General features: G+C 31.1%; 1 protein-coding gene and 3 long non-coding RNA genes across 15 annotated transcripts in view; 2 read left to right on the top strand and 2 right to left on the bottom strand.

Annotated features, from left to right (window-relative positions):
• LOC112210597 (uncharacterized) overlaps positions 1–680 on the top strand; it is an 11,884-nt gene extending 11,204 nt beyond the window's left edge. The window contains exon 2 of the long non-coding RNA XR_002945225.2: positions 467–680. This is a non-coding gene — a long non-coding RNA (uncharacterized lncRNA). The remainder of the gene's footprint in view (positions 1–466) is intronic.
• On the bottom strand, positions 17–11,292 carry LOC106692879 (uncharacterized). Its single transcript, XR_010844155.1, has 4 exons — positions 10,620–11,292; positions 3,616–5,495; positions 442–597; positions 17–120 (listed from the first exon to the last, which is right to left on the bottom strand). It is a non-coding gene; the product is annotated as an uncharacterized lncRNA (long non-coding RNA).
• Positions 11,293–13,973: 2,681 nt separating this feature from the next.
• LOC106692884 (uncharacterized) overlaps positions 13,974–27,520 on the top strand; it is a 25,751-nt gene continuing 12,204 nt past the window's right edge. For 10 of the 11 annotated variants that reach the window (XR_010844151.1, XR_010844149.1, XR_010844148.1 and 7 more), the window contains exons 1-5: positions 13,974–14,191; positions 17,510–17,678; positions 24,722–24,996; positions 26,495–26,630; positions 26,707–26,883. This is a non-coding gene — a long non-coding RNA (uncharacterized lncRNA). The remainder of the gene's footprint in view (positions 14,192–17,509; positions 17,679–24,721; positions 24,997–26,494; positions 26,631–26,706; positions 26,884–27,520) is intronic. The other variant, XR_001345009.2, reaches the window with a different exon arrangement.
• The window catches only part of LOC106692883 (CD109 antigen), a 121,324-nt gene continuing 110,186 nt past the window's right edge, over positions 16,383–27,520 (bottom strand). For both annotated transcript variants that reach the window (XM_024360371.2, XM_014439114.3), the window contains exons 20-28: positions 24,712–24,976; positions 23,393–23,570; positions 21,933–22,176; positions 21,265–21,500; positions 21,019–21,180; positions 20,222–20,418; positions 19,983–20,142; positions 19,799–19,904; positions 16,383–18,510 (exon numbers count right to left, since the gene is read on the bottom strand). In XM_024360371.2, coding sequence (XP_024216139.1) covers positions 18,338–18,510; positions 19,799–19,904; positions 19,983–20,142; positions 20,222–20,418; positions 21,019–21,180; positions 21,265–21,500; positions 21,933–22,176; positions 23,393–23,570; positions 24,712–24,976 — 1,721 coding nt within the window. In that variant the 3' untranslated portion in view covers positions 16,383–18,337. The remainder of the gene's footprint in view (positions 18,511–19,798; positions 19,905–19,982; positions 20,143–20,221; positions 20,419–21,018; positions 21,181–21,264; positions 21,501–21,932; positions 22,177–23,392; positions 23,571–24,711; positions 24,977–27,520) is intronic.

The raw sequence follows: 27,520 nt of genomic DNA, 5'->3' as shown, positions 1-27,520 counted from the left end.
AAATACGACTCTCGAAACCTCTGGCGCATACTGTTTGAACGCAGTGCACATTCCACCGAAGTTTTGGTGGATGAAGCTCTTCCAAGCATTGTTCCCCCAAACTAGTACTTTTATATCAACCTTAAACATAATTTCTTTAATGAAAATAATTTAGTACTATATTACGTATACTAAAAGCTTATAGTGCAGCCTTTCAGTTTGATTTTTCTGTTAAATCTCAAATATAACTTGAAATCTTATTATTTCGGGCTGAATCTCAAAGCATCACTAGAATAGCAACGTCCATTACTAGTACAACTACCGTAGTTGGTCATTTGGGGGTTTATTGTGGATCTTAGCTATTTATTTAAATTTCACTATTGTTACGTACATTTAAGGTTTATTTCGTTATTCTATTTTATTAATACTAATTATTTTTTTTAACAAATATTTATAAATTACAGTAATTGAATCGTTGACTCCCCAGGGTAGGCTGACGTTTTCTGAAAATACACTAAGTCCTCTGCGGTGAGTTTCTACCCTGATATCAACTTTGACCTCGTTGGAGCCTACATCCTCACAAAGACCAGCGCCATACCAATCAATATCAAAAGGTCCCTGAAATTATCAGAATTCGACTCTATTAAGAAAATTAAAATGTATTAATTATATTTTATCATTAAAATAGTCTATGAACAGGTCATTTGTTTATTTACAATTATAATACTTAGTCAATTACCAAATGTATAGGTAGTATAATAATTGATTTTTTTAACCTTACTTAAATTAGCGGTTCTCTTAAGTGAATGCAACTTTCTCAAAATATGACAACACATTTGAAAGCAAATTAAATTTAAAGTAACAATTATACTTTGCATTATTCGCATTACGTTGCACTGTTTTTTCTTATTCTATATACTCGACTGCTCTAAGAATAATTATGGCAATGTTTATATATTTTGACTGGTTTTTAGCTAGACAAAGATACTGCGATTTTTTTTTCAGTCCAGCAACATGGAGAAAAACGTTAAGGAACTACTAACTTAAACTGTACTTTTTATAATTTATACAAATGTTTTGTGTCTCTTTTATTAGGGACCTTTTGTTATTATAAGCTAGGAGTCCCCTGTGCTTACTATCATGGTGTCCAGCATACAACTGAAGAGATAGTTCTTTTTGTTTCAGATTGAATTTTTATTGAGTTAGGTTCTAAGCTTTATATAATATGACCCATAGGAACGGATTTTATTGAGTTTACCATGAACCTCAATATTCAATTAATGGGACATACTTGTTACTGTGTACGAAACAAGGCTGTATAGTTAAAATTCTTGTAACGGACAATTTTTATAATGTTTTTTTTGCTAAAGAGATACACATTTAGTGCATTTGAACCCTTCTACTCGGGATATAGACAATATCTTAATTTTATGCCCCATCAGGACTTTCACTCCTTTATAACGGACACAACTCATCAAATATAAATGGAGAAACTCACGATTCCAGAATTGAAGTTCCACTTACACATTACACACACTAGGGAGGATTCAAACAAGTTGTCAAATTTAAATGAACAAGTATTCCATGTGAGCGAAGTCATGAGAAGGAGACTGTAGGAGGATTTTGGCCTTAAGACTTTCATGGATTTATAATCCGACACCAAATCCGGTGCGATCAGATATGTCGTGACGTAGGGACGAGTAATTTGGTAGGGAAATCTAAGAGGAAGGGATAAAAGGTTTTAGCCAGGTTTCAGATACTCCTATAATGTGATGAAAATTGTCAAGAAAATATTTCTAAAATTCATCGCAGTGTACAATAAGGGATTGTGCATTGATGTGACAGGAATTCAGGATATTAGTCTTGACTGAACAGTTGAGAAGTAGAATTTCGGGAAAAAGGATCGTGGATGGGTAATAGGTTATAAAATTTTTAAATCTAATATAAAGTTTATATATAGCAAAAAAAGAAACAAATAAAAGCAATCTTTGAAATAAAAAAATAAATTTCTAGTGTTTCGAAATGAATATTCAATTAAGATTAATTTATAACATCAAAAAACATAAATATCTCCTTGTTTTAGATAAATTGTTAGAGATTGGCTAATTATCAAATACACTTCTAAATTATTTATCAAAAAATAAAAACCACTTAAAAAAATAAAATAAAACTTATGTGAAGTCTGGTGATGAGAATAAAAAAAAGGGACACTGTTAAGACTCACTAGCTTGCTGAAATAACACCGTTTTATTTCGCCTTTTAATTCCTCTTATATACACTTTGCGTGTTTGTTTACGAGGGGAGTTAGGTTTACGGCTGATATTGTACCTGGCCATCCCGTAACCTATATATATTTCTTTCTTTTTTTTCTCAATTTATATAAATTTCTTAATATTAGCTATTGCAATGAAATCAGCTGATATTTTAGTATAGATATGAAAATATTAGGAATGTTCCCGAGAAGTCAGTCAATATATAGTACGCAAACATCACCTTCGCTGTGGATTGGTTAATATTTTTAAAAATAACATTTTCAGTAGGTTTAGATTTAATTGATATCTATATCGCCTATAATTCCTTTTCAATTGCAAATTTTTCCAATATCTCTAATTCTTCGGATGAAATGTTTCCTTGCTCAGTTTTTGGTGGATTTAACAACTTAATAATCTCTGTACTAAATCTGTATTATTATCGACTCTTTGATTCTTCTTCATTCTACTTTACTCGTTTGTTGTGCAGTAGCTCTAAAAATAAATAAAAACTGTGTTAAAGTCGTAATAGAACTCTCAAAAATAAACACTAGTTTATTATAGTTTACTTTTTCTTTATTTTATGGTCAGTTGCACTCCAACTTGGCACTTCAAAATATTTCAAAAGATTGACCAAAAAGATTCTCTGTACTTTTTAAGTTAGATAGCCATTAAGAAAAATAACATAAGACAGCCAGACCTCAACTCTCAGAATATACATATGTATATTCACAACCAACGACCAGTATATTTGTAGTTACATCGTTTAGTATTGTGCCCAATCCTCTTGTTCCGAAGGATAAAAAAAAGTTAGAAAAAAACATAAATTATCAAGAAGGCCGATTCAAAAAACAGCTAGTGAAGCTAGCAACTTACTTTTCAGTTAACAGTTAAACCCAAGACTCAGCAGTTCGTAAACGTTTACTAACTCAGTATTGTTTTCTTAATAACTAATTACTGGTTATTATGTTTTGGATCACATTGCCCCTTGTCTCTAATTTATAGAACTTTGAAGTTGTCCAATGTGTAGAATTTTGTCGAAAAAATTCGTAAAAATCGTAAAGAGACAAGTGAAAACAAAAGTATTATTTTTCTTCGCATTTCTATTATTAATTATAATTACTCACCGCGTGCCTTTTGCATTGCACAGAAACTAAATTAAGTAGTAGCAGTGCTACCTGAATCTTACAATGAAACATTTTTCAGTGCAACAATGTGTGAAGCTGTGAACCATGAAGTCAAAATCGACGTCCAGTTCATTTCCTCTTCCGCGCCAGTAGCTACTCTTAATTTACAAATGACACCTTTTGAATGAATAATACTGTTCCTTAATTGAGATATTATTCGGCAGATTGACCACAATTTCCGATTGTTTAATATTACTTACCATTAAGGTTGCTCCAAAGTGAAAGTAATGCTTTAGTTCTCTTTAGGATTGTAGTGTAGTGATTGGACTTCACTATCTTTTATTTGATTTCTCCAGTCAAAATAACTCTCTGGAATCTAAAATGTTAGTGTTCATGTATCTGTAAAACATAAAATATTGAGTTGGAACCATCTTTTTCATGATTAAAAAGGTCACAAATGCGTATTGAAAATAACTCCATACACTATTTTGCATACAATTTTTCTTTTATTTTATTTAGAAAATTACACCAGATTGCTCTTCAAGCCCTCAATGATCCTCCAATGGCTTTTGATACCAGTGACGTGTTTGTGAGAGAAGCACCGGGATCTTCTGGTGACCTGGTTTTTCCTCCTCAGGTGGGGGAACAAGCTCGGTTCGGAGCTACCCAGACTGAATGTAAGTATTTTAAATAGAATTTTTGTGTTAAAAACGCTATTTTACTTTTTTATTAATTTTAATAAGTATTAAAGTTTGTTTATTTTTTTGTAATTCGTGAAGGTGGTAGGAATGTTATTACCACATCCTGTTTCTTTTTTTTTCTTCTAAGCTCCATCTTTTTTCTGCATTCTGATAAGGCATTTTAAAAGGGGGCTGAGGAAATTTGATTATTTGGGAAGTCTGTATTATGTGTCAGTCTGTTGGTGATGGGGCTCACTAGGTATGTTGATTTCAATAATTTAGTTACTTGTACTCAGTCGAGTCTGAGTCTGTTTGTGTGTGTCTGCCACCTTTGTGGCTGTCTGACAGCCATCAGCTGTCAAAAAATTTGATGTAAGATTTGATAAATCTCCTCGACATAAATTCTGACACCGTCGGTAGTTGGAATGTCGTATGTATATAGCCCGTCTTGAAGTGAAGTATATCTCACTATAAGTCTCAGTATACCGCTCTGAAACTGTTGGCGCCTCTGGGCCGTTGAAGGTGCAATGTTGGTCACCATAGGGCCTCCATAGAGCAGCACACTTTTGTAGATTATTAATTTAAGGGCCGAGAGAAAGTTTAGAAGTTAGCAGGAGATTAAACCTGTAAGACTTGTTCCTCACCTACTTGATCTTCTTATTACAGTGGCGAACTAGTGTCAGGTGTCTGTCAAGGGTAACACCCAGATATACTATACTACCTATTGATCTATTCTTGTACTATGCCACTTTATAGGCTTCAGGGTGAGGATGCTTGTTCTTCTAGAAGGAGAAAATAATACAGTTGGTCTTATTAGGATTAACTGTAATATTCAGCCATTCCAGTTTCTTGTTTATTTCCGTACAAGCCTTCTTCGCCTGCCGTCTCTCTCTGTTTTCTCTGCATTCATTGAACTCCTGTAAATGGCTATATCGTCGGCATTAGCAGCGACAGTAGCCTTGTCGTACTTGGCTTCAACAGTTTCAGCCGTATATACTAAGACAAATATTGGAGAAATCACAGACCCCTGGGGAACTCCACAGGTGAGTGGAACTCCTCCGTATATAACTTCGCCGAGTCGAACCCTTAATGAACGATGCTGCAGGAATGATCTCAATAGAGTGTATAGCTGTTTTTTTGAGTTCTACATAGCAAACTATGGTACACTGTACCAAATGCTTCCGTTCAGTCTATTGGAATCATCGCTGTTGCCTCGTTCTTCATTATCTTCTTGCTTACGTCCGCTTGTAGTTTCGCCAGATGGTGAGGCCGGCTTGGAAACCAGTCTGCTCCGGTGGCATTAGTTCTACCTCAGAGGAGTAGGTTTTGAGGTAATTAAGAACAATTTTCTCAAAAACCTTGTCCAGGTGCGGAAGCGATCTTATTGGTCTGTAGTCGGCCAGTTGGGATCTAGTCTTTGCGGGTTTCAGAAGCGGGAAGAGGATAGCTCGTTTCTATACCTTTAAAATACGCCAAAAACAAAATTAAATTAAAATTTTTTTTTATGTTGTGCCACTTATAAAATAAGGCAGCATTATTTATATTAATATGTCAAAGTTCATTTTATTGGACCAATATAAAAACAAATCTTTGGATACGTGTTTTAGTTTAAGTGTGCTTTAATATAAGTATTTATTATCAGTCACAAAGTGAGTTTTTTTCAGTAGTGTAGAATATTCATGTAAATAGGTCAATAAAACAATATAACCAAAATTTAAATTCACTTCTTCTTCTTATTTTAATGGCACAAGAGGCGCATGAAGCTGTCCTGACCTGCTCAACAGCCACCAGCCATCTTTCTATATCTTCTGTAAGGGTAACTGGGATCCTCAGTTGTCGCAGATCCCGCCTCACAGCATCCCTCCATTGGCCCTTCGGCCTACGAAGTTGCCGCACACCGTCAGGAACATAACTGTACAGTTTATGAGCCACTCTTTCCTCGCTCATCCTCATTACATGCCCAACCCATTTAAGCCTCTGTATCCTTAGGTACGAGGAGATGCTACATTCCTTATAGAGCCCAAAAAGCTCACCATTTTTCCTTCTTCGCTAATTACCATGCTGGCATACGAGTCCTAAGATTCTCCTCAGAATTACTCTTTCAAACCTGTCTAGCAGGTTAATGCTTTTATTGCTCAGGATCCAAGTTTCGCCACCCTATGCGACGACTGGCCTTATCAGCGTTTTGTACAGGGCAAATTTGGTGATACAGATAACAAGGTTGCTTTTGATTAGCCTTAAAATGGAGAAATAGGCTCTATTTCCAGCAGCAATTCTGCTTTTAACTTCTTCTTCTTCATCCTGGTTTCCATTGATAATAGAGCCAAGGTAAGAAAAACCTCTTACCACTTCGAAATTATAGGGGCCCATTACATACTTTGGTCCAGAGGCTTCTTTCCCAGCAGCATAATCTTGGGTTTTCCCCATTATATGCAGGCCCTTCCTTTTTGCTTTGACATCTGTCGCTTCGAGAGCAGTCCTAATGCTCTGGAGAATTTAAACTCACATATTTCTTTTTTAAAAAAATATAAAAATATGGCTGATTTTAATAACGTTTCATAGTTTCTATACCTGTGTAACTTGCATACAATTTAAAAATTCAGGATATTTTAAGAAATGAAAATATATAATTTTTATAGAACGTTTGTCATATCTTCTTCAAAATATAATATCAAAACGGAACATGTTTGATATACACTTATCATTCCAAATCTGAATCTCAACGGCCCCGTCTTTCGTAACCAGGGATTCAATTGTAATGAATAATCGTATTGATGTCAGATTCATTGTGCTCAATAAAAATTTTAAGAAATATGAATCTGGGATAGCCACTCATTTTAAGAATTCGATCCTTTCTCTGAACGCTTCAGACCAAGATTAGTCTGGGTTTCATATATTGTCATTTTCCATAAACGGTTATCTTTGGAAACGAGCTCGCCGACTGCTGCTAGAGAGACTATTACGCTCTTTTTTCCCCGATTTTCTTACCCAACCAGGACACAGTAAATATCTTAACGTGAAAGAATTGGAAAGATGGCAGGTCTAATGTTCTCCACATAAATAAAAAGTGTTGTAAAACTATTTTCTACATCCTTACGCAACAGCAACAGAGTAGACGTTGGGGCAATATGCTTCGGAAAAGGCCAGTATGGCCAGAGAGCGTCCAAGTTGGATTTTGAATTTTAAGGTTTCAGTGCTAAGATAGTTGAAGCGATTCTTTCTGCTAAAGGAGTATGTCTGCTACCGAAAAGATAATTGGAAAATACATTTGTGTTTGGGATGGTTTATCGCAGGAAATAATTCGGAAACATAATTTACAACCACTTTTGTATCCTGAGTGATTAGGGATTTAAACCTAATTGGTGAGTATGGGAATACATCTGAATGTGCCTACTAGCAATCGCTAAGTCATCTGTTAGCAGTAAAGGTTTGACGACTCTTGGTTTGCTAAGTCCCAGATCTTTTATAGCAAGTGAGAATAAAGTAGGGCTAAGGACGCTACCCAGTGAGACACCACTGATCTGGCTTACAATCAGAATTGGGCTAAAATTATTCGATTGACAAGAGACGAATACTTTTTTATTCGATTGACGAGAGACGATTAAATTTTTATTCGAATAAAATACGACTAAGCAATCCGAATACTTTTTTTTTCGAATATTTAAAATACAATTTCAATCGAATAAAAAATTAGTCGAATGAAAAATTATTTGAATACAAAATTAGTCGAATACATACTATTCGAATAAAAATTTGATTTTTTTTTTTAAATTCACCTATTTTTTTTACCACCTTCAATTTCTAATGTATGAGGGTCCTATTTTACATATTCAGACGAGTACAAAACGAAAATGCTATCGATTTTAAGATCCCATACCGATTTATTTTATTTTTTTTTATTTCTAACATATAGGGGCCAATTTTTAGGTTTTCGGATATGCAGAATATGAAAATGCTATCGATTTTAACATCGCATCATCAATTTAATTTTAATTTTCTGATTTCTAACATGTTAGGGTCTCTTTATACGTTTTGAGGAATGCAGAATAAAAAAATGATATCGATTTTAAGATATCGTATTGATTTATTCCTTTATACGTTTTGGGGAATGCAGAATATGGAAATACTATCGATTTTAAGATCGCGTATCGATTTATATGAACTTTTCTGATTTCTAATATGTTAGGGTCTTTTTATATGTTTCAATATATGCCAAAAATGAAAATGCTATTGATTTTATGATCCCGTTTCGATTTATTTTAACTTTTCTGATTTCTAACATGTTAGGGTCTCTTTATATGTTTCAATATATACCAAAAATGAAAATGCTATTGATTTTATGATCGAGTTTCGATTTATTTTAACTAAGATAAGAAATCTGCATATCTCAAAACATAAAGGGACCCTAACATGTTGGAAATCAGAAAAGTTAAAATAAGTTGATAGTATTTTCATATTCTACATATCCCAAAACATAAAAAGAGACCCTTATATGTTAGAAATCAGAAAAGTTAAAATTAATATATACACGATCATAAAATATATCTTTGTCTAGCTGTAAGACAAAAAATGTCGTTTTTATACAGATACGAATTTATTCGGATGGTTAATCATTTAATTTTTTGGAATAAGAGATTATTTTTCTATAAAATGGACGAATATAAAAGTATTCAAATGATTATTCGAATTATTTTGCCCGAATAATTGATTATTCACGTAAAATAATGACGAATAAAAAAGTAATCGGATGGTTAATCATATGTTTTGTACGAATAATTGATTATTCGTGTAAAATAATGACGAATGAAAAAGTATTCGGATGGTTATTCATATGTTTTTGTACGAATAATTGATTATTCGAGTAGAAAAGTGACGAATAAAAAGTAATCGTCTCTCGTCATTCGAATAATATTTGTCGAACTATGCTTACAATGCAACCAATTGATCTATTGTGGATAGTGATTTGTGTGATTTCAGACTAATCAAGAGTAGTAAAACTATGGTCCTACATTCTGCCGCACGGAGGGAATTTCTCTTACCCGCTTGCAAATAGGCCCTACTGTTCTCACCTACTCTGATCTTGAACAGCTGCTACCTCCAACGCACCAGTTAAATATTACCCTTCCTATTAACCACCAACCTGTAACCTAAAACCACTAAGATCGACACTAATAACCTGTTCATGATTTCGGGATTTACCAAAACCAACTAGAACACCAAATATCAATTATTTCATCAATGTTAACAGGTGAAGAATGGTTTTATGGATATCATATTCATCCAATATGTTAACAAATGATGAAACTTCCATCTTCTGTAGTCCGTTGAGAAATTGTGGATTTCAGGCTCTTATGCAACCAAATTATCTATTGTGAACATAATATAGTTTTTTAATGTTTTTAGTAGCAATTATATTTGGAATGGTCAAAAGAAAGTTTAATTAACCTTATGCATCAGTTTCTCGTGTAAGTGTAAAAGTGAAGAATGAGTGAATTTTGTATACATCAAACGCTCTGAGCGCATGTGCGTACGTAGCTTCAGAGTTCTGAGAGAAAATATTTTTGATAAATGAGCTAGTTGCAGTTGGGATTGCATATGTGTATATCTGTAATTGAGGTCATTAGACGTATTATCAAACTTTTATTGTGAATTGAAGTTCTTAGCTCTTTAGGGTTTTTATACATTTTTAAGAAATCTTTGTTTGAGAAGAATAATATCGATAAACTGTTATTGCGAGTGACTCATGATCAAATGATAAACATTGCAGTTAAAAAAATTTTTTTAGTTTCACTACTCTGTACTTCAATTGTAAAATTGAACTGCACCAGTACAGTACCTTAGTGGATGACTGGATTCCTAACTCCTGGGACCACATATTCGAGTACTGAGCTCTAAATCATTATGTGTTGCTCTTTGAAAGGAAAATGAATCGACCAAACATTATTTTAGGAACCCTATTTTAACGGTTCAAATGATTAAAATCATAACTAATTAATATTAGTTGAGAAATTAAGACACATTCGGAAATTTCAGATGTCATAAATACTTCCTTTGTTTTAAACATTTAAAAACTTTTGTGACATAACCTTAAAACCAAAATAGTAATTATTGGTGAATATAGGTTAAGATCCATATTTATCTCACGAGCAACCCGTCCTAGATTATTATTTAACCATTTTATGACGGTGACTATCTATTATTTACAATACATAACTAATTATTACGTAACTTTCATCTATGTATGTGACAAGATGGAGTTGAATTTTTTCGTCACGAGAAAACAAATTCCTCCTGTATTGATTCTTACTTTCCAAAATCTTAAATACTTCTTATTTTATCTCCAATAAAATTAATCGTTAAGAATTTTAGTATATGTTAAATATATAACTATTTTCGATTGTTTCAAACTCTATGAGTTAACTTGTTATATACTTTACTACAGAAACCCAGTTGTGTCAGTTGTGATGGTCTCTGGTAACTCCTAATCTTTAACTATTACTCCCATATTTATGGCACAAAGCTTCTATATATATTAGGCTCGCTCTAAATAGAATGAGCATATAGTAGTATGATAAAGTACTTACAATTACTGAAACAAAACAATTTATTCACGTTCACTATATTAATTCTTCCATTAAATTATCCTTTGTATTTTCATTTTCTGCGTTGTCCGTGTCTCCTCCTGGTTATTTCTCTCCTCCTTCCCGCTATTTTCGGCCTCTTTCCTGCGTCCAAGGCCAGCCTTCGGAGTTTGTTGTTATCGTTGAGGACATAGTTCATACCGTCTGTGACAATCAATGCTCCTGTCTGAGTTCCTAGGGAGAGTATCTCGTTGACTTTGGTTTGGACCCTAGATTGCTCGAAGCCCAACTTTTGACAAACGTAGTCAACCATTTCTTCGTGTGTAAGGCCTTTTTCGGGATTGATAGTACTCACTGCTTCTTCAATCAAGGCAGCAATGTTGAGGCCTTTTAGCCTCTCGAACGGTCTAGCCATGGTATAATTTTGTGATTTTGATTTCAATAATATATTTATTAGTAGTTGTAAAATGAAAATGAACTACCACATCCTGTCAGTTTCGATAAATTATGATTCGAAAAATGTTTTAACACATGTTCATTTGTTTTTCTTTTTGTTTTAAATAACTAATTTAATTTGTATAAATGTATGCTAATTAGCCAAATGTATAAAACTATTTCAAATGTAAATTTTATGAACATTCATTACATTTTTTCCCATATAAAATAACTTTAACACTGGAACAAAGAAGTTGCTTAATTTGTATATATCTATTTTTTAGATCATGTGTTCTTATTTCTTTTTCTCGTTCTCTTAAATGTTCGTCATCACCAACGCATTCTGTATTTCAAACAATGAAACACAGAACAAAATCGGGTAATTACTAAGAATATATGTTTCTAACCTAGATAGCAGCCTGTACCTATGTATCTAATCCGTAAAGCTTTTGAGATTTTTTAATGAATTACTATTCTACGTTGCTTAAACAAGCGAGTCTCTATCTGATTTGATTTTACTGAGGTTATGAATGTCTTAATGGTGTTGCATACTGAATGCTTCTTTTTTAGTTAGCTAATGACATCTATGTATGTTGTACATAAAGTGTAAACTATCTTTGTTTGAGAAGTAATAGTTGATGATTGTGAAATCTCCATAATTGGCTACTATTTTTGTTCTAAAATTGTGAAAAAAATTACAGCTCTTGAAACCAAACTAGGAACTTCCAGCGATTACCAGTTGATTGGCGCTAGTTTCTTCATTGTTATCCTGTATGTGTCTTTTGGTAATACATCAACCTCGACAAGATTGTTTGAGTTTAGAATAATGAACACCACAGTCGTAACTGGCTTTTACAAAGAATTTGTAATTCAATTCCCAAATCAATCAAGGATTTTACTTCCAAATAGACTGTTATGAATTTGAATGTGCCTGAATTAAACAATAACTGGTGAGGCTTTTATTCACTTTAAATACAGACAGTAATACATATATAAAAAAACAATAAACAAGTACAAGTGTGGATGTCGCACTGTTTTATTTCACAGTGATGAATAGCAGGGACGTACATTAATAAACTTTTATTATTTTTCTTTTTTTTTTAAGGACACATATCCAAAATATAATTTAGTTATTTATTTTACAATTACAATTACAATGTAGTTCATTTTGCCCAATAGATTTCATTACATCTAATTGGTAGAAATGCCATCACTGCATCTCGAATGGTGATGAATATTTTGACGCGTACATTATCGGATAGGTTCTGTTATAACCTCCCTTGGTTATGACTGAACTTCTGTTTGTTCCAGGTATAATCTTTCCGATTTCAAATAGCGCATGAAACTTCAATAATTTAATTTTCTTATTAAATTAATGGAGGGTTCCTAAAAGGAGTGTAGTAGTGATTTACCGAAAAGAATATTGGTGTGTGACTCTGTTTTTAACTAACCACGTGCCAAAAAATAAAGCGACTTCGATAGTTTATAAATGGGCCTTATAAAAAATTTCTGGCTTATTCTCATGACATAAAGAAATTTTGATCATTTTGATCGGACATTTCTACTGATTACTTAAAGATATTCAGAAATATTGAGAAAGATAGACAAAACCTTGTTCTCACGGAATGTATGACCGTTGATGACTAATTAATTAATAAAAAAAAATACTAATGGCACTGGCAATCTTGTAACCAATCCGATGATGTTTGTTGATCTAGGAATGAAGTGCATGAACATCAGTAATACGGCTCTGATGTAACTAATTGTAAATCAAAAGAATGAAATCGGTAAAGAAAGAAAAACTGCTTGTGTTACCAAAATAGCTATAGCAATGAACTTAAAAGGGTAAGACTTAGGCAGTAAATTTCAACTTAGACAGATGAGAATCGGACTAAGTGAAAGAGATAATATGAGTCCTGGATACGGAACCATGTTGCGTTATATGACTTTTTTTTCTTAGACTAAAAAGAATTTAAAACCAGTATTGATATAATCTTGAAGATTCTAGCCCAGACGTCCGTTTTCCATTCACAGACTGTTGAAGTTAAAAAAAAGAAGATTTCGGAGAAAATCTAAGGACAGAGGTGGTGGTTGGTGCAGATATTATGGAGATTAAGAATGTAAATTACACACACGAACAAACAGTGGTGAATATTTAATTTTTGTGAGTATCAACACATAGCATACCTGGCAGGGAGGGTAGCTGCCCCCCCTAGAAGTGGAAAAATAAATTGTTAATTTTTTTGGGCCGCTGATAGCTCAGTGGTTAAAATACAGTCTTACCAATTTGATGTCTATTGGCGGTGCCGGTTCGAATCCGGCCTGGGACGTTGACTTTTTTCATTGAGTGGCGGTCCCACAAAATGAAGAACTTTGACCCCCAACCATGGTAAGGCAGTATAGGACTCCAATGGGAGTCTTGCCGAAAAAAAAAAAAAATTAAAGGAAATAGGTGATTGTAATAACTAATAAAGCACTGCTTTATATATAATTATCAAACATATACTTTATTTATAATAAGCAAAGTTATATATAATTTTCTTGAAATTTTGGTTTCATTCGCCTTTTCTGTGATGAAATGTCACAACCTGATTGCTCCCCCTATTTTTGGTCCTGGGTACGCCCTTTTCTCGTAAATTATAGTGCATATTCAAAGTAATAATTTTTTAATTAGACAATATAATATAATATATTTTATTATTAATTTAGTTTCATCCTTCCTTGTTTCTGTAATACTTTTTTTTTATTAACATACAGAATATATTTTGACCTTTTTAATGTAAGGCTAGAAAAGGTTGGTAATTTGTATAATAGATAACCCTTCTTTCCTTTTTATGTTGGAGCACATAAAAACATTAAAACAAATAAACAAAGTGACATCACACAGAAAACATGACGCTTGATTTCAATCATCTGGTAATTAAATCATGTGTTTTTAATGTAGTTTTAAAATGTTTTGAACTGTCTATTTCTAAAAACATTGAACACAACATATCGTCATGATTAAAAGAAAAAGAAAAATCTTTAGAGTAATGGTGTCCACATGAAGAAAATATTTTAATACAGACAAATAAAAAAAAAAAAAAGTATAAAAAGTACAATTCATCATGAGGGGACACTTGTTATTCATTCCAAGACAGGTAAAGACAAATCCAGCCTTTTTAATTTTTTATTATAAGTTACAAAAAGCAATATCCTGTGCAGTTATCATGTTATGATTAAAAGCGGAATTAATTATCCTAATGTTTTACCCACTGCTAATTCTACTATTTTGTTATTGTCATTGAATTATAATCTACATAACTTATAGGCTTCATGTTAGATCTTTCACCTTTTAATTTTTTTATTAGTTTGTATGTTTTTGTGACTGCTTGAATCAAAGTAAAGAATAGGTATGTTTTGGCGATGTTTTATATTCACAATGCTGTTTACGACTTTTGAAATTGATGCAGTAGTTTTTCAATCATCATCATTCATAACTAGCAAGAAGTTGGTTTTTTAATAGAACCTTGTTGTATAGAATATTTGAAACTTCAAGGTACTGAAAAGTTTATTAAACTTTTTCCATTATCCACTGGTCCTGTTTCAGATTTGGAAAAGTTAAATATATAATAATTCAGCACTGTCTTGATGTTCTTTTCTGCAACTTATTTGCATTATATTTATAATTGGAGAGATCTATATTTTTGTTCACTCATTTCTAATTAATCGAATGGTGTTTTGAAACTGTTGGAATGTGCCATCGTCGTGAGATGGATTTTCAGTCATACTCTGGTCTGTACTGCTTCTAGGAGTTACCTGTCGGTATGTGTACACTGTGTTTGAATTTCAAAGAATGTCAGTTCTTTCGATACTCGAGAGATTCGATCTGGGCCTGACTTTCAAGTGTAGCTGTTGGTGTAACTTGCTGTGAGATTTCGCATTTATATTCCATTGTAGTTCTGATATATGCTTAGTAGCTTGTGAAAATGTCTTGTATTGTACTCAACACTTTGATTCCTTTTAAAATGAATAGTTTGTTAGTTAATTTGGTAATGGCAGTTTCATTCCGGTAGGCCTAGTAAAGTTAACAGTTCAATTGCATTTCGAAGTATTCAGTAAAAATTTCTGACCAGTCAGGTAAGATTGGCTGGCCCTTTGTTGGGAACATAAAGAGTTGGCCAATTTTTTTGTCTTTGTTTATGAGTACAACAATGTATTTGTATATGCCATTAGCTTATTGGTGATGCGCCATAGGTTTTTAGTAAGGTGCATATCAAAATATGTAAACATTAAAATATTGATCATAGAAAGGTAGTCCGGGTGGCATTATAGATATAGGTAACCAATTGCAGGGCTTCAACAGGCCTGAGTGCAAGTGGTTTCAGAGTCTATTGATTCTGAAGTCATTTGCAAAATGAAATCATTGTTGTTTAACAATAAGTAATTATTTTACTATTTTGTATCTTCCACTGCTCCCTGGACTATCTTCCTACAAAAATTAATCTTTCTATTAAAATATTGAGTTAGATTGCGATGTTAACTTTGTTCTTCGCATTCCACATCGTAACTTGTTATTCCTCTTTGTGAAGGCCAGAAAAAACTGTAATCCAAACACTGAATGACCTGTAATTGAATTCATATCAAATATAGGTGAAACAAGGTCAGGTTTATGGACTCAATTAAAAATTAGATTTGAACTCAATGCTTTACTTTGTTGTACGTCTATTTATATTTGTGCGCTAAAGTTTATTAAACCAAAAAAAGGAGAAGGGCCACAGTATTTGTATTTTCTAGAGTCAGGCTCACCATCGGAAGGAGAAGGGGGACAGAATCTCTGGGGTCCAGGCTCTTGGGAGGATCCTGTTAAGAGTAAACTAAAAATAGAAATAATAATATCCTGTGTCTTCATCATACTCTGACTGTGACATAATTTATAAACATGTATGTTATTCATTAATACATAATGACTTCATATAATAAACCCTAATCTTGATATTTTTTATATAAAACACATGAAATATAGAGTGGGAAGGGACCTGTCATATTATTTTGCCCTGAACTCAGCAGATGGTAGTCATACCTATGGGCCTCTTCATGGCTTAATCTGGCTCTTTACTCAAAGGATAGACTAGATTTACTGTAAATTTGTTTACACTATATATGTTAGATTAATCAATGATTGATTGTTTTGTAAGAAAATAAAATTTATTGTTGAAGGTTTATATATTTTCTCGTTCAAAGAATTTTTTAATTAGATATATTACTTTGCCTCATTATATATAATTTGGTATTTACTTTAATTTATAGGAAAATTTACTTACAAATGTTAAAAATTAATACATACAGAAATTTAAATAAGTATCGAAACATTTAACTATATTTATAATTCTATCCATAGTACTTCTCTCCTTTCCAGTAAATTGTTGAATGAGATAAATTTATGGAAAACAGACACAGATAACAATTATTATTCTTATAGCAAGATGTAATATTTACATGCAAATGTAACAAATTTATTCTATACAAGTAAAAAGTAATATTAAATTTGATAATACAGAAATAATACATTAAGATAAAAAATATACAAAGAAAAAATCAGAAATGGTTTATACATAATATATCCACACTACTTTTTACATCATGGTAAAGTCAAGTTATTGATAAAAATTATTGCTTACAGTAGGTATGGTTCTAAAAAGTATAGCCTTTCCTATTCTTAAAAATTAAAAAATATATAAACTGAAAAATTGTTACTGAATCAGAGATTAAATTTTAAAATATTTATGATTAATATGATAAATTATAAATATGATGATAAAATACCAAAAGGTGCTAAGATATCACCAAAAGTAAATTTATTTCCCTATTTCTCTTTCTGCGCTACTCAATAAAAATGTTATTTTTTCTAATAGATCATGTACTTCAAGTCTTTATTAATCATTGTTTAGGATAGGAGTGGGGAGGGGTTGAAGTAAATCTATATTGGGTTTCTTGGTAAAATAGCATAAAGGTTTATAAGTGGCTGACTCTGCTAGTATCATTGTGGAAATGGGCGAGCAACAAAAAAAATTATATTTGATAACGATTTAAAAACAAAAATTTATATGAACATTTTTTATAGTTCTCGGAATGTATAAACAGTGTTTCTTCAATGTAATAACCTTTTAATCTGATAAGTAATATATTTTTTTTTATCGATTTATGTATTTTTGCCATTTTTATTTTCATCCTTCTTTGCTTCTTAGAAGTATATTTTTTATGCACAATATATTCCTCTTTTGGGAGAGAAAAGGTTGGAAACATCCACATGACCTATATATTGTTGTACCTTAGCGCATCTTTCCTTCTTGAATCATATAAAGACATTAAAACCAAGTGACATCATACATAAAACATGATACGTGATTCAATCATATGATAATTAAAACATTTTATCATATTTTAAAGAAATGTTTTTAACTGTTTATTCCTAATAGATTTGAACTACATAAAAAGAGGAAACAATTTAAAATCTGATAACTATTACTCAAAGGAAAACATCAACACTAATAGTGTCAAATGGAGAAAATAAAGACAAATTTAGAAACAAAAATATAACAAATACAAGTCATCATGAAGGGATGCATTTTTTTCACTCCAAGACAGGTAAGGTGAAACGTAGCTTTTTTAAAATTTATTCTCTAGGAAAAGTTTGAATGCAAAACAAAATGAATCAAAATAATAAATGAAAATGGCAAACATAGAAATTTAAATCTTTATTTTGTATAAATTTGGTTTTATTTATTTTAATTTTTGAATTTTTTTTTCAGTTAATGGTAACACTGAATCTTAAATAGATATGTTTGCTGATTGATTCGGTATTCAATATTTTTTTTGTTTAGGGAGAAAATGTCTTTCTTATAAAATACCTCTATAAGCGTTTATTTTTTTACCCCTTGATAATAATCATAATTTTCAATATTTATAAACTTCAGAATGGGAATAACAATCATACAATAATAATAGTAGCCCAGTATTTGGCATGAAATGCTTACTTATTCATTTTAACACCTGGTTTAAATACTACATGGAAGTCTTGAGTGTAAGAGAAAGGCTAACTCAGTTATCTCTTATAGATTAAAACAAATTTTCTTATAATATTTTTATAAAACCAACACACATTTATTAATTTTTTAAGATTAGATGATATCTTTATTAGCCACAACAATAATTTTTTTTCTTTTTAATCTTAAGTATAATCTGCTTTTTTTCTCCTTCCATAACCTATCTTCACTTTTTATTTACATAATAATATTTACAAAACTCTAAAGGAATTCAATTAGTAAAATTATGACTAAAATAAAGGTATATGTCGGTATATGCATCTTGGCTGATCTATTGTAATAAGGGCAATATGGACACTGATAAGAGCCACAGACTTCACAGATATTGAGAACATAAAGAGATGTTGAGTTCACTAAAACTTGTACAAAATTCTCTGAAACCAAGTGAAAATATTAGATTATTTAAAAAAATTATAAAAGATTTGTTCATTTAGTTATTTCAGATAAAAGATAACTTTTGTGAATAGCATTTACATTTAAATAAGGATTTATTTAATAATTAGAATAAGCTCCATTTTGGAGATATTGCATAGTTCTCCCAATCTGCCTAAAGCAGATATAATAATTATATTATAAAAAAAAAATTATTATCACTATAATTTGTGTCAATTAAGGAAATGGCTCGAATGCTAATCCTTGTGTGCAATACTAGGTTCTGATGTAGAGGTGGATAAAACTGCTCTTTTCTTCAAAACAAATCACAAACCAAAATGAGCTTGTTCTTTTTTATGATTCACCTTTTGGTAAATAAAAAAAAATAATTTTCAGGATCCAGGTGTTAGAATCTCTTTGGTAGCAGATTTTAAATTTCTGTAATGACCAAATCCAACAGATAATTTCTCCTTTATTTTATAATACTTTCTTTTAGATAATTTTATTAATACATGTCAGGTTCTAAAATGATTTTTACATAAGCATTACAATAAGTTAATTATTTGGTTTAAAGTCTGAGAACACTTGAGAGAGCGAGAGAGAGAGAGAGAAGTATCAGTAGGCGAAGTTTGGGAAACCTGAGAGAGAAAGAGATAGAAGGAAAGAAAAACAGAATCTTACTGAGCATAAAATAATTACAAGAGACAACCTAACTGTTTCTTAATCCATTTTAATTTGTGATTGAGTTTAATTAACAAGGCTATGTAATAATGTTGGACCAGTTTTTATAAATATTTTTTTCTTAATTCAGAACTTATAATTAGTGATAATTTTTTTATTATACTTTCAATATATAATTATGTACATTGATACATATAAAATAATCTATGTGTTATGTAGAGTTACTTTTCAGTTTTTTTACATTTTCTTTTCTTTTGGTATTCATGTACTTTGAAGGATTGATTAGAAGTTGGATGATTAAGTATTAACATTTATAATTAGTAAAATAATTTTTGTAAGAATCCAAAATAAAAGCCTTACATTTCTAAAACTACTTGTTTGATGTTCAGCTAATTTTGGTATCAACAGGGCCACAATGTCACAGTTATATTGAATTAAATAATTTAGAAATTATTTGTCGCTGCTCCATACCATGAGATGCAAGGAGAAATGACAAATACAGAGAAAATCACTGGAGGTAGCCAGGTTTAGGTTTTGCCAGCCAAGCAAATCATAGTCAATGCAAGAATAGATCTTATGCACTAGCTCTTAGAACAAGATACAACTCACCTCTCGCTGCCACTTCATAGAGCAATGCCTGCCTCGTAAGTGAGATATTAGCTACTGGATGCCACCTTCTTACAGTATGATTGAAACAGTTTTCTTCTAGTGGTACCTGTTTTCATTGATTAGATAGTGTATTAAGAGCATAAGACTTGAACTATATTATTTTATAACATATTAAAAGACATGCCTGATCAAAAATCCAAAGGGTAAGACCTGGTTTTGTTCTGGCATCGACAAAATGAGGAACACTGTATCCTTGCCTTATGGCTTCTGTCTCTACAAGTCTATAACCAGAAGGAATTTCAACTTCAAGTACAGCTCCTCCAGTGCGTTCTTCACGTAAACGTCTGAATATTAAAGATAGCAAAAGTAAGTTCTAATGTCATGCTAAATTTTAATAACACTCAAGATTTGTGACCTGCATACCTCATACATGTTTCAATAGTTATCGCTGACTTATTCCGTTCATGAGAATAAAACTCCCTCACTCTTAGATTAAAGTTATCTCTGGATGGATTGTCCTTCAGAGGTTCCCAGTCCACTCCATAACTCACGTCCATCTGAACAAGGGCAAGTCCAGCTCCTTTACCTATTATATTAACGTGGCCCCAAATATGTTTTAACTATCAATCAAACAAAAGATATTATTTGTTAAAATGTGAAGCCTTTAAATGTTGTAAATATTACATTATTAAAATAGTTAACATTAGACACAGCTAGTGCTAGGATACAAACAGTGTAATAAATGCCCTAATTAAACTTTTAGTTCAAATAATTTTTCAGAATCACATCCAGCATGGAAAAAGATTTAAAACAAAATGAAAAAGGTCAAAGTTCATGTGTTTCATTAATTACTTGAGAGCATACTTTTTTGCTACACTTTTCTATGTTTTGTCACAAAAACTGTCTGTAAACAGTTTTTTTTCACATCTGCTAACTGAGTTTCATGAAAATTTGTGGGGAGATGTTTCATAAAATAAAACTATCTAAAGCATAAAAGTTTGTAACAAAAAAAATTATTGAAGTTGAAAAGTAGTTGAGGGAATATGTAACATAGGATAATAGTTTCATTTAAAAAAAAATCACAAAATTTGTGAACTTCAACAAGAGAACTTAGATGATATATGATCAGTCAACTTCTTAATGAATTAATTCTAAATAATAATATTACAATTTTTGATTAAAATATAAATTCATTGGAAATTAGAAAATAATATAATAACCTCAAATATATCTTCATTATTGAATGTAGAATTCGTGATATGGATTATATGTTTAAAATCAGGGTCAACACCACTGTTTAAATTCACTTCGAGTTTGGTAAGCTCCATTATCCGTGCTCTATTTGCATATTCCACTAAGGCTTCAAGTGCCCAAACAGTATCCTGAAAACCAAAAAGATTATATCAACATCTTGGATGTTAAGTATTATGTCAAATAAATAAGAATTATGAGATATATATACATACAGTCATTGATACAAAACCATTATTTGTCATTCGCAATGAATTGAGAGTCAAGACTATTCTATCAGCTTGCGGAGTGACCCCTTCTCTCATTAGTGATGAAAGAAGAGCAATAGCAGTGGTTTCGATACTCTCACTAATCCCTTCAGTATAATTCCTTGGTCCTAAAAAGGGTCTCTGATTTTGTATTTTTATGGGCACTGGAGGAATGCCTTCCTGAGACCAATATACCAAATCACCTGGAAAAAATTAATTATTAGTAATATAGGAGGATATACTCTTTAAAAAAATAATAAGAAAAGGTTATAAGTAGTATAACATAAATTAACATAGCTTCAGGTGAAGGAGTTGGTTGGGCAATTGTGAATATGAATAATTTTGGTCCATATCAGATATTTGCTTTCTCCTCTATTATTAACTCTAATTATCGCTAATTTAAATTAATTTCTCATCTACATTCTTTTTTTAACTATAATATTTGTAAAAACGCTAATAAATAAATTTTACTGAAAAAGTTGAGGATCAGTATCATTTCAACGATTTATAGAAGCAATCTAAATTTTTTAAAATAAATATTTGATGATTTTTATATGCCTAATCTATTAAAAATACAAGTGGGGAGTCCCACCCTTAGGGTCAGTTGCAATTACAGTTATTACACTAAAAATTACCTTCTGAAAGATTTATAAGCCTTTCTAGATTGAAAAATGCTTGTTCCTTTACAACACTCTGAGCAGTATATAGAGCTAGAGTCACCAATGCCAGTGGGTACGGTTCATCAGGTAATCTTTTTTCTAAATACTGTATTCCCCTGATGATCGCTTTATTTGCTTCAACTCTGGTCCTGCCTTCGAGTAATTGTAAGCATGATAATAAGCCAAGAATCACATGAGCTGTCAACGATCGTTTGTCTTTCTGTTTGAAAATAATAGTTTTATAGAATATGTCTTTGTCATGAGCAAATCTCATAACTCCATATATCTAGTTACGGAGTTAAAAGGTTTGCTTATAGCTTTGACAACAATATTATTTACAACAGATTTAATTATTATGGCTAATTTAGTAGATTATAATATACAATCATAAAAGTAATTTTTATTAGTAATAAAACTATATCAAATATCTCTTATATCCTATGGATCAGATTTATATTCCAGTTCAGTGAAAAACTGAAGCAATTTTTGTAAAGTTTACAAAATTTCAAATTTTTAAGTAAGGTGTCATGAGTCTCAAAAGTAGATCTGATTTTCAGGGCACCCTGGGTTGTTCAGTTATAGAAGATCATTAATGTTTTATCCTATACTTTGGATCTAATAATGTTCTACATTTGAGAAGGAAGCTTAATATGTAAATAGACCATAATTGTTTTTAAAACAAAGGTGTAACTCTTAGGTTTTGTTTAAACTTGAGGTTTTTGTTAAATATTTTATAATAATATTAAAAAAAAAAAAAAAAAGAAATCTACTAAGAAACGAAGGACCTAGAAACAGAAATAATGGTCAGAGACTGAAATTCCACGGACATGTAGTAAGAATGGTGCCAGAAAGACTAAAGAAGGAAATATTCCAAAAAATCTGAGGATACAAAAGCTCAGGAGGATACATCAGGCAGATGAAGGAAGAAATGGATAGACTAAGAATTATGGACCAGGACTATCTGGACGGAGAAAGATATAGGGTAAAAGATATTTCAATTCTAGCCACCACCATCAGTCATCTTCATAGTCATTTTGAAATATTGGGATGACATATCAAATATGATGACCAATAAAAATCGATTTATGAGATTTTAACCTGAACATTTTAACCTATCAATGGCTGACAATTTCAATAGAAAATAGTTCAACAAAAAATAACTATGATTTTTCTTGATGATTCTATTATGAACCATATTCTTTTTCATTGTCATATAAATTTATTCTACTTAAGGTATTTCATATCAGTTAAATACTTATATTGCATGCATCGATTGTATGCATGCCCCCTTTATGTAAGAAAAGAGTTATGTCAGATGTGAGAACTCTTTGCACCCATGCTGAATTCAGTATACAATTAAATTTCATCGAGCAGTACTTAAAAAGAATTAATTTATATTGTTATTGGTATCATAAATTTCATGGAATAATAATTACCATCTTGGAATCTAGGCTGTTATAAAATGCAGGTGTCTCAATGAAACTTCCTGTTGGTGATTGGTTGGTTGTCAACCACAGAGCAGTTTGGTTAAATATCTTCCTATCTATGTAGATGATATTTTCCCAGTCTCCATAATTAGCAAAATTCAATGCTCTGATAACCCATGCAGTAAGCCTTAAAAAGATTTCTTAGTTAGTTTTCAATTAAAACTGTATATAAATGATGTTTGGGATAGAATTTGTTAAAACTAATTTCATAATAAACTGTGTAGATTCATAATGATGGAGATATTGTTGACCATAGATATAAATAAGGAAAAATTAATTGTGGGGTGTGGTCAAGGAAGAAAATATACTGTAAATGTAAAATAATTTTAATGTATGTCAATGTTTCGGCCTAAGTTGACCATCATTGTAGTAATATGTCCATGTATTCAGAACGACTCTGGGATTAAGAATATTTAAAATATCCAGTGTAATGACAATGAAAGAGGCAAAACATGGATGAAATTAAAATAATTAATATAATTAAAATATTAAAATTATTGATATAAGGAGTTGCAAAAAAAACCCAGAATAATGTTGATAATGAGAAAAGAAAGTCGAAGATGCGAGGATCTATAATAAATTAGAAAATTTAAGAATAGGCTAGGGATGAATACATGAATATCCAAAGGCGTAGATAAAGAATAATTTGTGTATAAGAAGTGTTTGGAAAGTTTAGAGGTGATAGGGTTTTGCGATAAACGAGAATATTAATGGTGTGTGATGTAGTTTTAAGGTTTTTGTTTTCACTAATATAAGAGAAATTAAAGTTATGAATGGAACATGGGATACAGTGTATGATATTGTAGGGTTACCTCTTGTTCAGAATCTCTGAGCACATCTCCTTGATGAAAGTCTATAACTAAGGCTGAAACGCCAATTACACAAATTAAAATAAGTTTATATTACTTATAAATAATTGAAACAGAAGAAGAAAGTCTGGTTTACGGTCAAGAAAAACAATTAAGAAATAATTATCCTTCTAAAATAAGTTTACATTTACTGTTATTTTCTTCCCTGACTGCACTCCCCAGCGAACTTCTTGATTATAAAATATTTTATAGTTACAAGCTTAGTTTATTTGTTTTAGTGATTTTTACTAGTTTACCTATCCTCATAAACTGTAATGGAGGAAGAGCTATACATTTATTTCTGTCAATAAGGGAATTCAAGGGTATTTGCTAGTTTCAGTCATATCAATATCTCCTATAGAGTGTAATGAATTATTTTCTTTTTTTTTGTAAATATGTTATTCTAATAATGATAATTACCATACACTAGGTTGCTCTATATCCCAATTTGAGAACCAACCCCTATGATCATAGCGTCTCATGATATGAGCATAAAGCGTGTTAGACTCTTCAAGACTTGTTCTTAGAAGGGAGGGTTTAAATTTGTTGGTAACCCTTAGATAGTGAAGATGAAGGAGGTTTACACTGAACTCAAAGACTGTCACATCAGTCCCTTTTCCAAATCTTCCTAGAATGTCTTCTTCGCACATTGGTACCTTTGGTAAAATGGGGCCGATGATATCTCCTGAACAAAACAAAAAAAAGGTAATAATCTCATCACAACAAATTAAATCAAAAAATAACAATCTATTCATAATACATAAAGCCATGAAATAAGAATTGTTAAATTAACAATATATTAGTTTCTATAAGCTCCCTTAGCCTCTATAAACTTATCCAAATGTTCAGCAAGCTCTTTGAATCCTTTCTCATGTCAAGATAAAATAAACTACTAGTAGATATTTTTGAAAAAATCGCCTGTATAATACAGCATAACAAGTTTTTTTTTAAATAAAAGTTATAATTCCTCTTTCTCTCTAAAAAAGCGAATTGATATATTTAGCAAACACTTTGTGACAGATATCGTAGTTTCAATGTTTATATAAGTGAGTAATCAATATTAATCATTCTGAAAAAGCGAAAGAACTTTGTAATGGTGGAGATATATGGCTTGTTCCAACACTATTCAAAACCATCATAAAACATGTGGATATAAGCGATACACAAGATTTAGAACAGAAAAATTGTTCATGCATCTATGAGTTAGATTATAGTTTTAAATCATTTCAGAACAAAATTATAATTACCCATAGGTATAATTAAGGAAAAGTTTATTGAGGAAGCTATTAAAAAAAGAAATACAGTAAGTATAATATTATTATGAGTTAAAAATAGTACCCCCAAAGGACCCAAATGGTCAACGTTCTTACATTATAGGATTTGAATATATTTCAATCATTAACTATATTTTTATGACATTCATTCATAATATATAGTATATTATGATAATGTGGTGTATAAAAAATGACTGTTTTATCAAATTCAAGATTTCAAAGGACTGTAAATATTTTAATCCTATTTAATACTTACCAATATTTATTAGTTCCTTTAGAGCATTCTCTAAGCTTATTTAATCCCATTGGACTTCTTTAAAAAAAAGCCTCGGTTAAGTTAATTGTTTCAAAGAAGAAACATGACAGCATCCTACGAAATTCTCGTAATTTTAAGGCATTACTGGAAAAAAATTTCACAGCCGCTGAAGCAACTCATGAAATTATTAAATATAAAGGGGAAGGTGTCCTTGACTGTGAACTGCGCAGCATTGGTTTGAACAATTTAGCAGTGGAGATACAACTGCCTCACACTTCCTGTCGAACCAAAGAAAAGTTTAAAGAACTTCATAGGTTCAAACTCCTGCCTCATCCACCATATAGTCCAGACCTCGTAACATCGGATTACTAATTGTTTCAATCCATGGCCCATTTCCTTCAAGGCAAAAAAATTGATAATTTTAAGGAAGTTGAAATTTTGGTCCAAGAGTTCTTTGACAGCCATCCCTAAGAATGGTTTGAGCATGGGATCAAGCAGATGGCTCATGATGGTAGATAGCAATGGACTCTACTTTAAGTATTAATTGTATTTTATATCAAAGAAATAACAATACAAATGTGTGGTTGAAAAACAGAAATTTTTTTGTACACCCCATTATATAAGATATAACATGATTATTATTTTGTATTATGATTGTATATTAATTTTTTAGGATGTTAAAACAAATAACTTGACTAAACAAACTTCGAGATTTGCGAAACTAAGAAATGAAATCAGTACATTGACTTATCTGAAAGTACAAACAAGTGCAAAGCTTGTGTATGTGAATCAAAGCATAGCAATGTTAGGTGATAATTTTTTTTTAATTTTTGTCCTGTTTATTCAAAATTAAAAAAACTCCTAAAACCAATAGAAATTTTTCAGAAAATGAAATTAAGAAAAAAAGGTATGAAATTTCAAAGTTAAAACAAGAAATTAATAGATCCAGTAATGTTGAAAACATTGTTTAAGAAAAAAACCCTTTGAAAGTTAAATATTGCAGAACAAGTCTGAGAACCTGTAACAACTTTTCAAACGAGAAAGATGAAGTTCATAGGTTTGGTATGTTGATAGATTCAATTTATATTGAAATAGTTTATAGTTTATCCAATTTATATTTGTAAAAATATGGTTTATAGGTTATCTAATTCATGTAGAAAAAGTTTAGAGCATGACATTTTTGGAAGAGATGGCTGTATTATTAACTGCTTTCAAATATCAGCATAGAACTGTAATTAATCATAGAATAACATTAGGTGGATGTGAAAATTACAACTTTTTAAAATGTTTTATTCAAAAAAACAGTACTACAAACACAAAGTTTCCGAGTTCCCCAGCTTTAGGATCACACTCTAATACAATTTACTGTGGTTACTTATATAGATAAATATATTAACATAATAATAAATCAATACATATTGATAAAAATATATGTGCCCCCTGTGTATTTGAATTTACACCCACAAATATCCAGCACTGACAATAGGTGATTTATTTGCTGTAGTATTGTCTCCCATTGTTCACCATGGAAGTGGATAGTGGTTGACTTTAAGAATTTATATTTCGGCTAATTAATGCAACTTTATACCCATTCACTACAGGAACATCATTAAGCTTACTATAAAAAAACTTTGTGATTACAGTTGCTTGAATAAGAAATTAGTCAAATCTATTTGATAATTGTGGTTTTATATATATA

Source organism: Halyomorpha halys, unplaced genomic scaffold, assembly GCF_000696795.3.
Source record: "Halyomorpha halys isolate HHAL.00 unplaced genomic scaffold, Hhal_1.1 Scaffold75.1, whole genome shotgun sequence".
NCBI lineage: Eukaryota > Metazoa > Arthropoda > Insecta > Hemiptera > Pentatomidae > Halyomorpha > Halyomorpha halys.
Note: the sequence above shows the minus strand (reverse complement) of the source record. Positions and strands in the feature narration are given on the sequence as shown.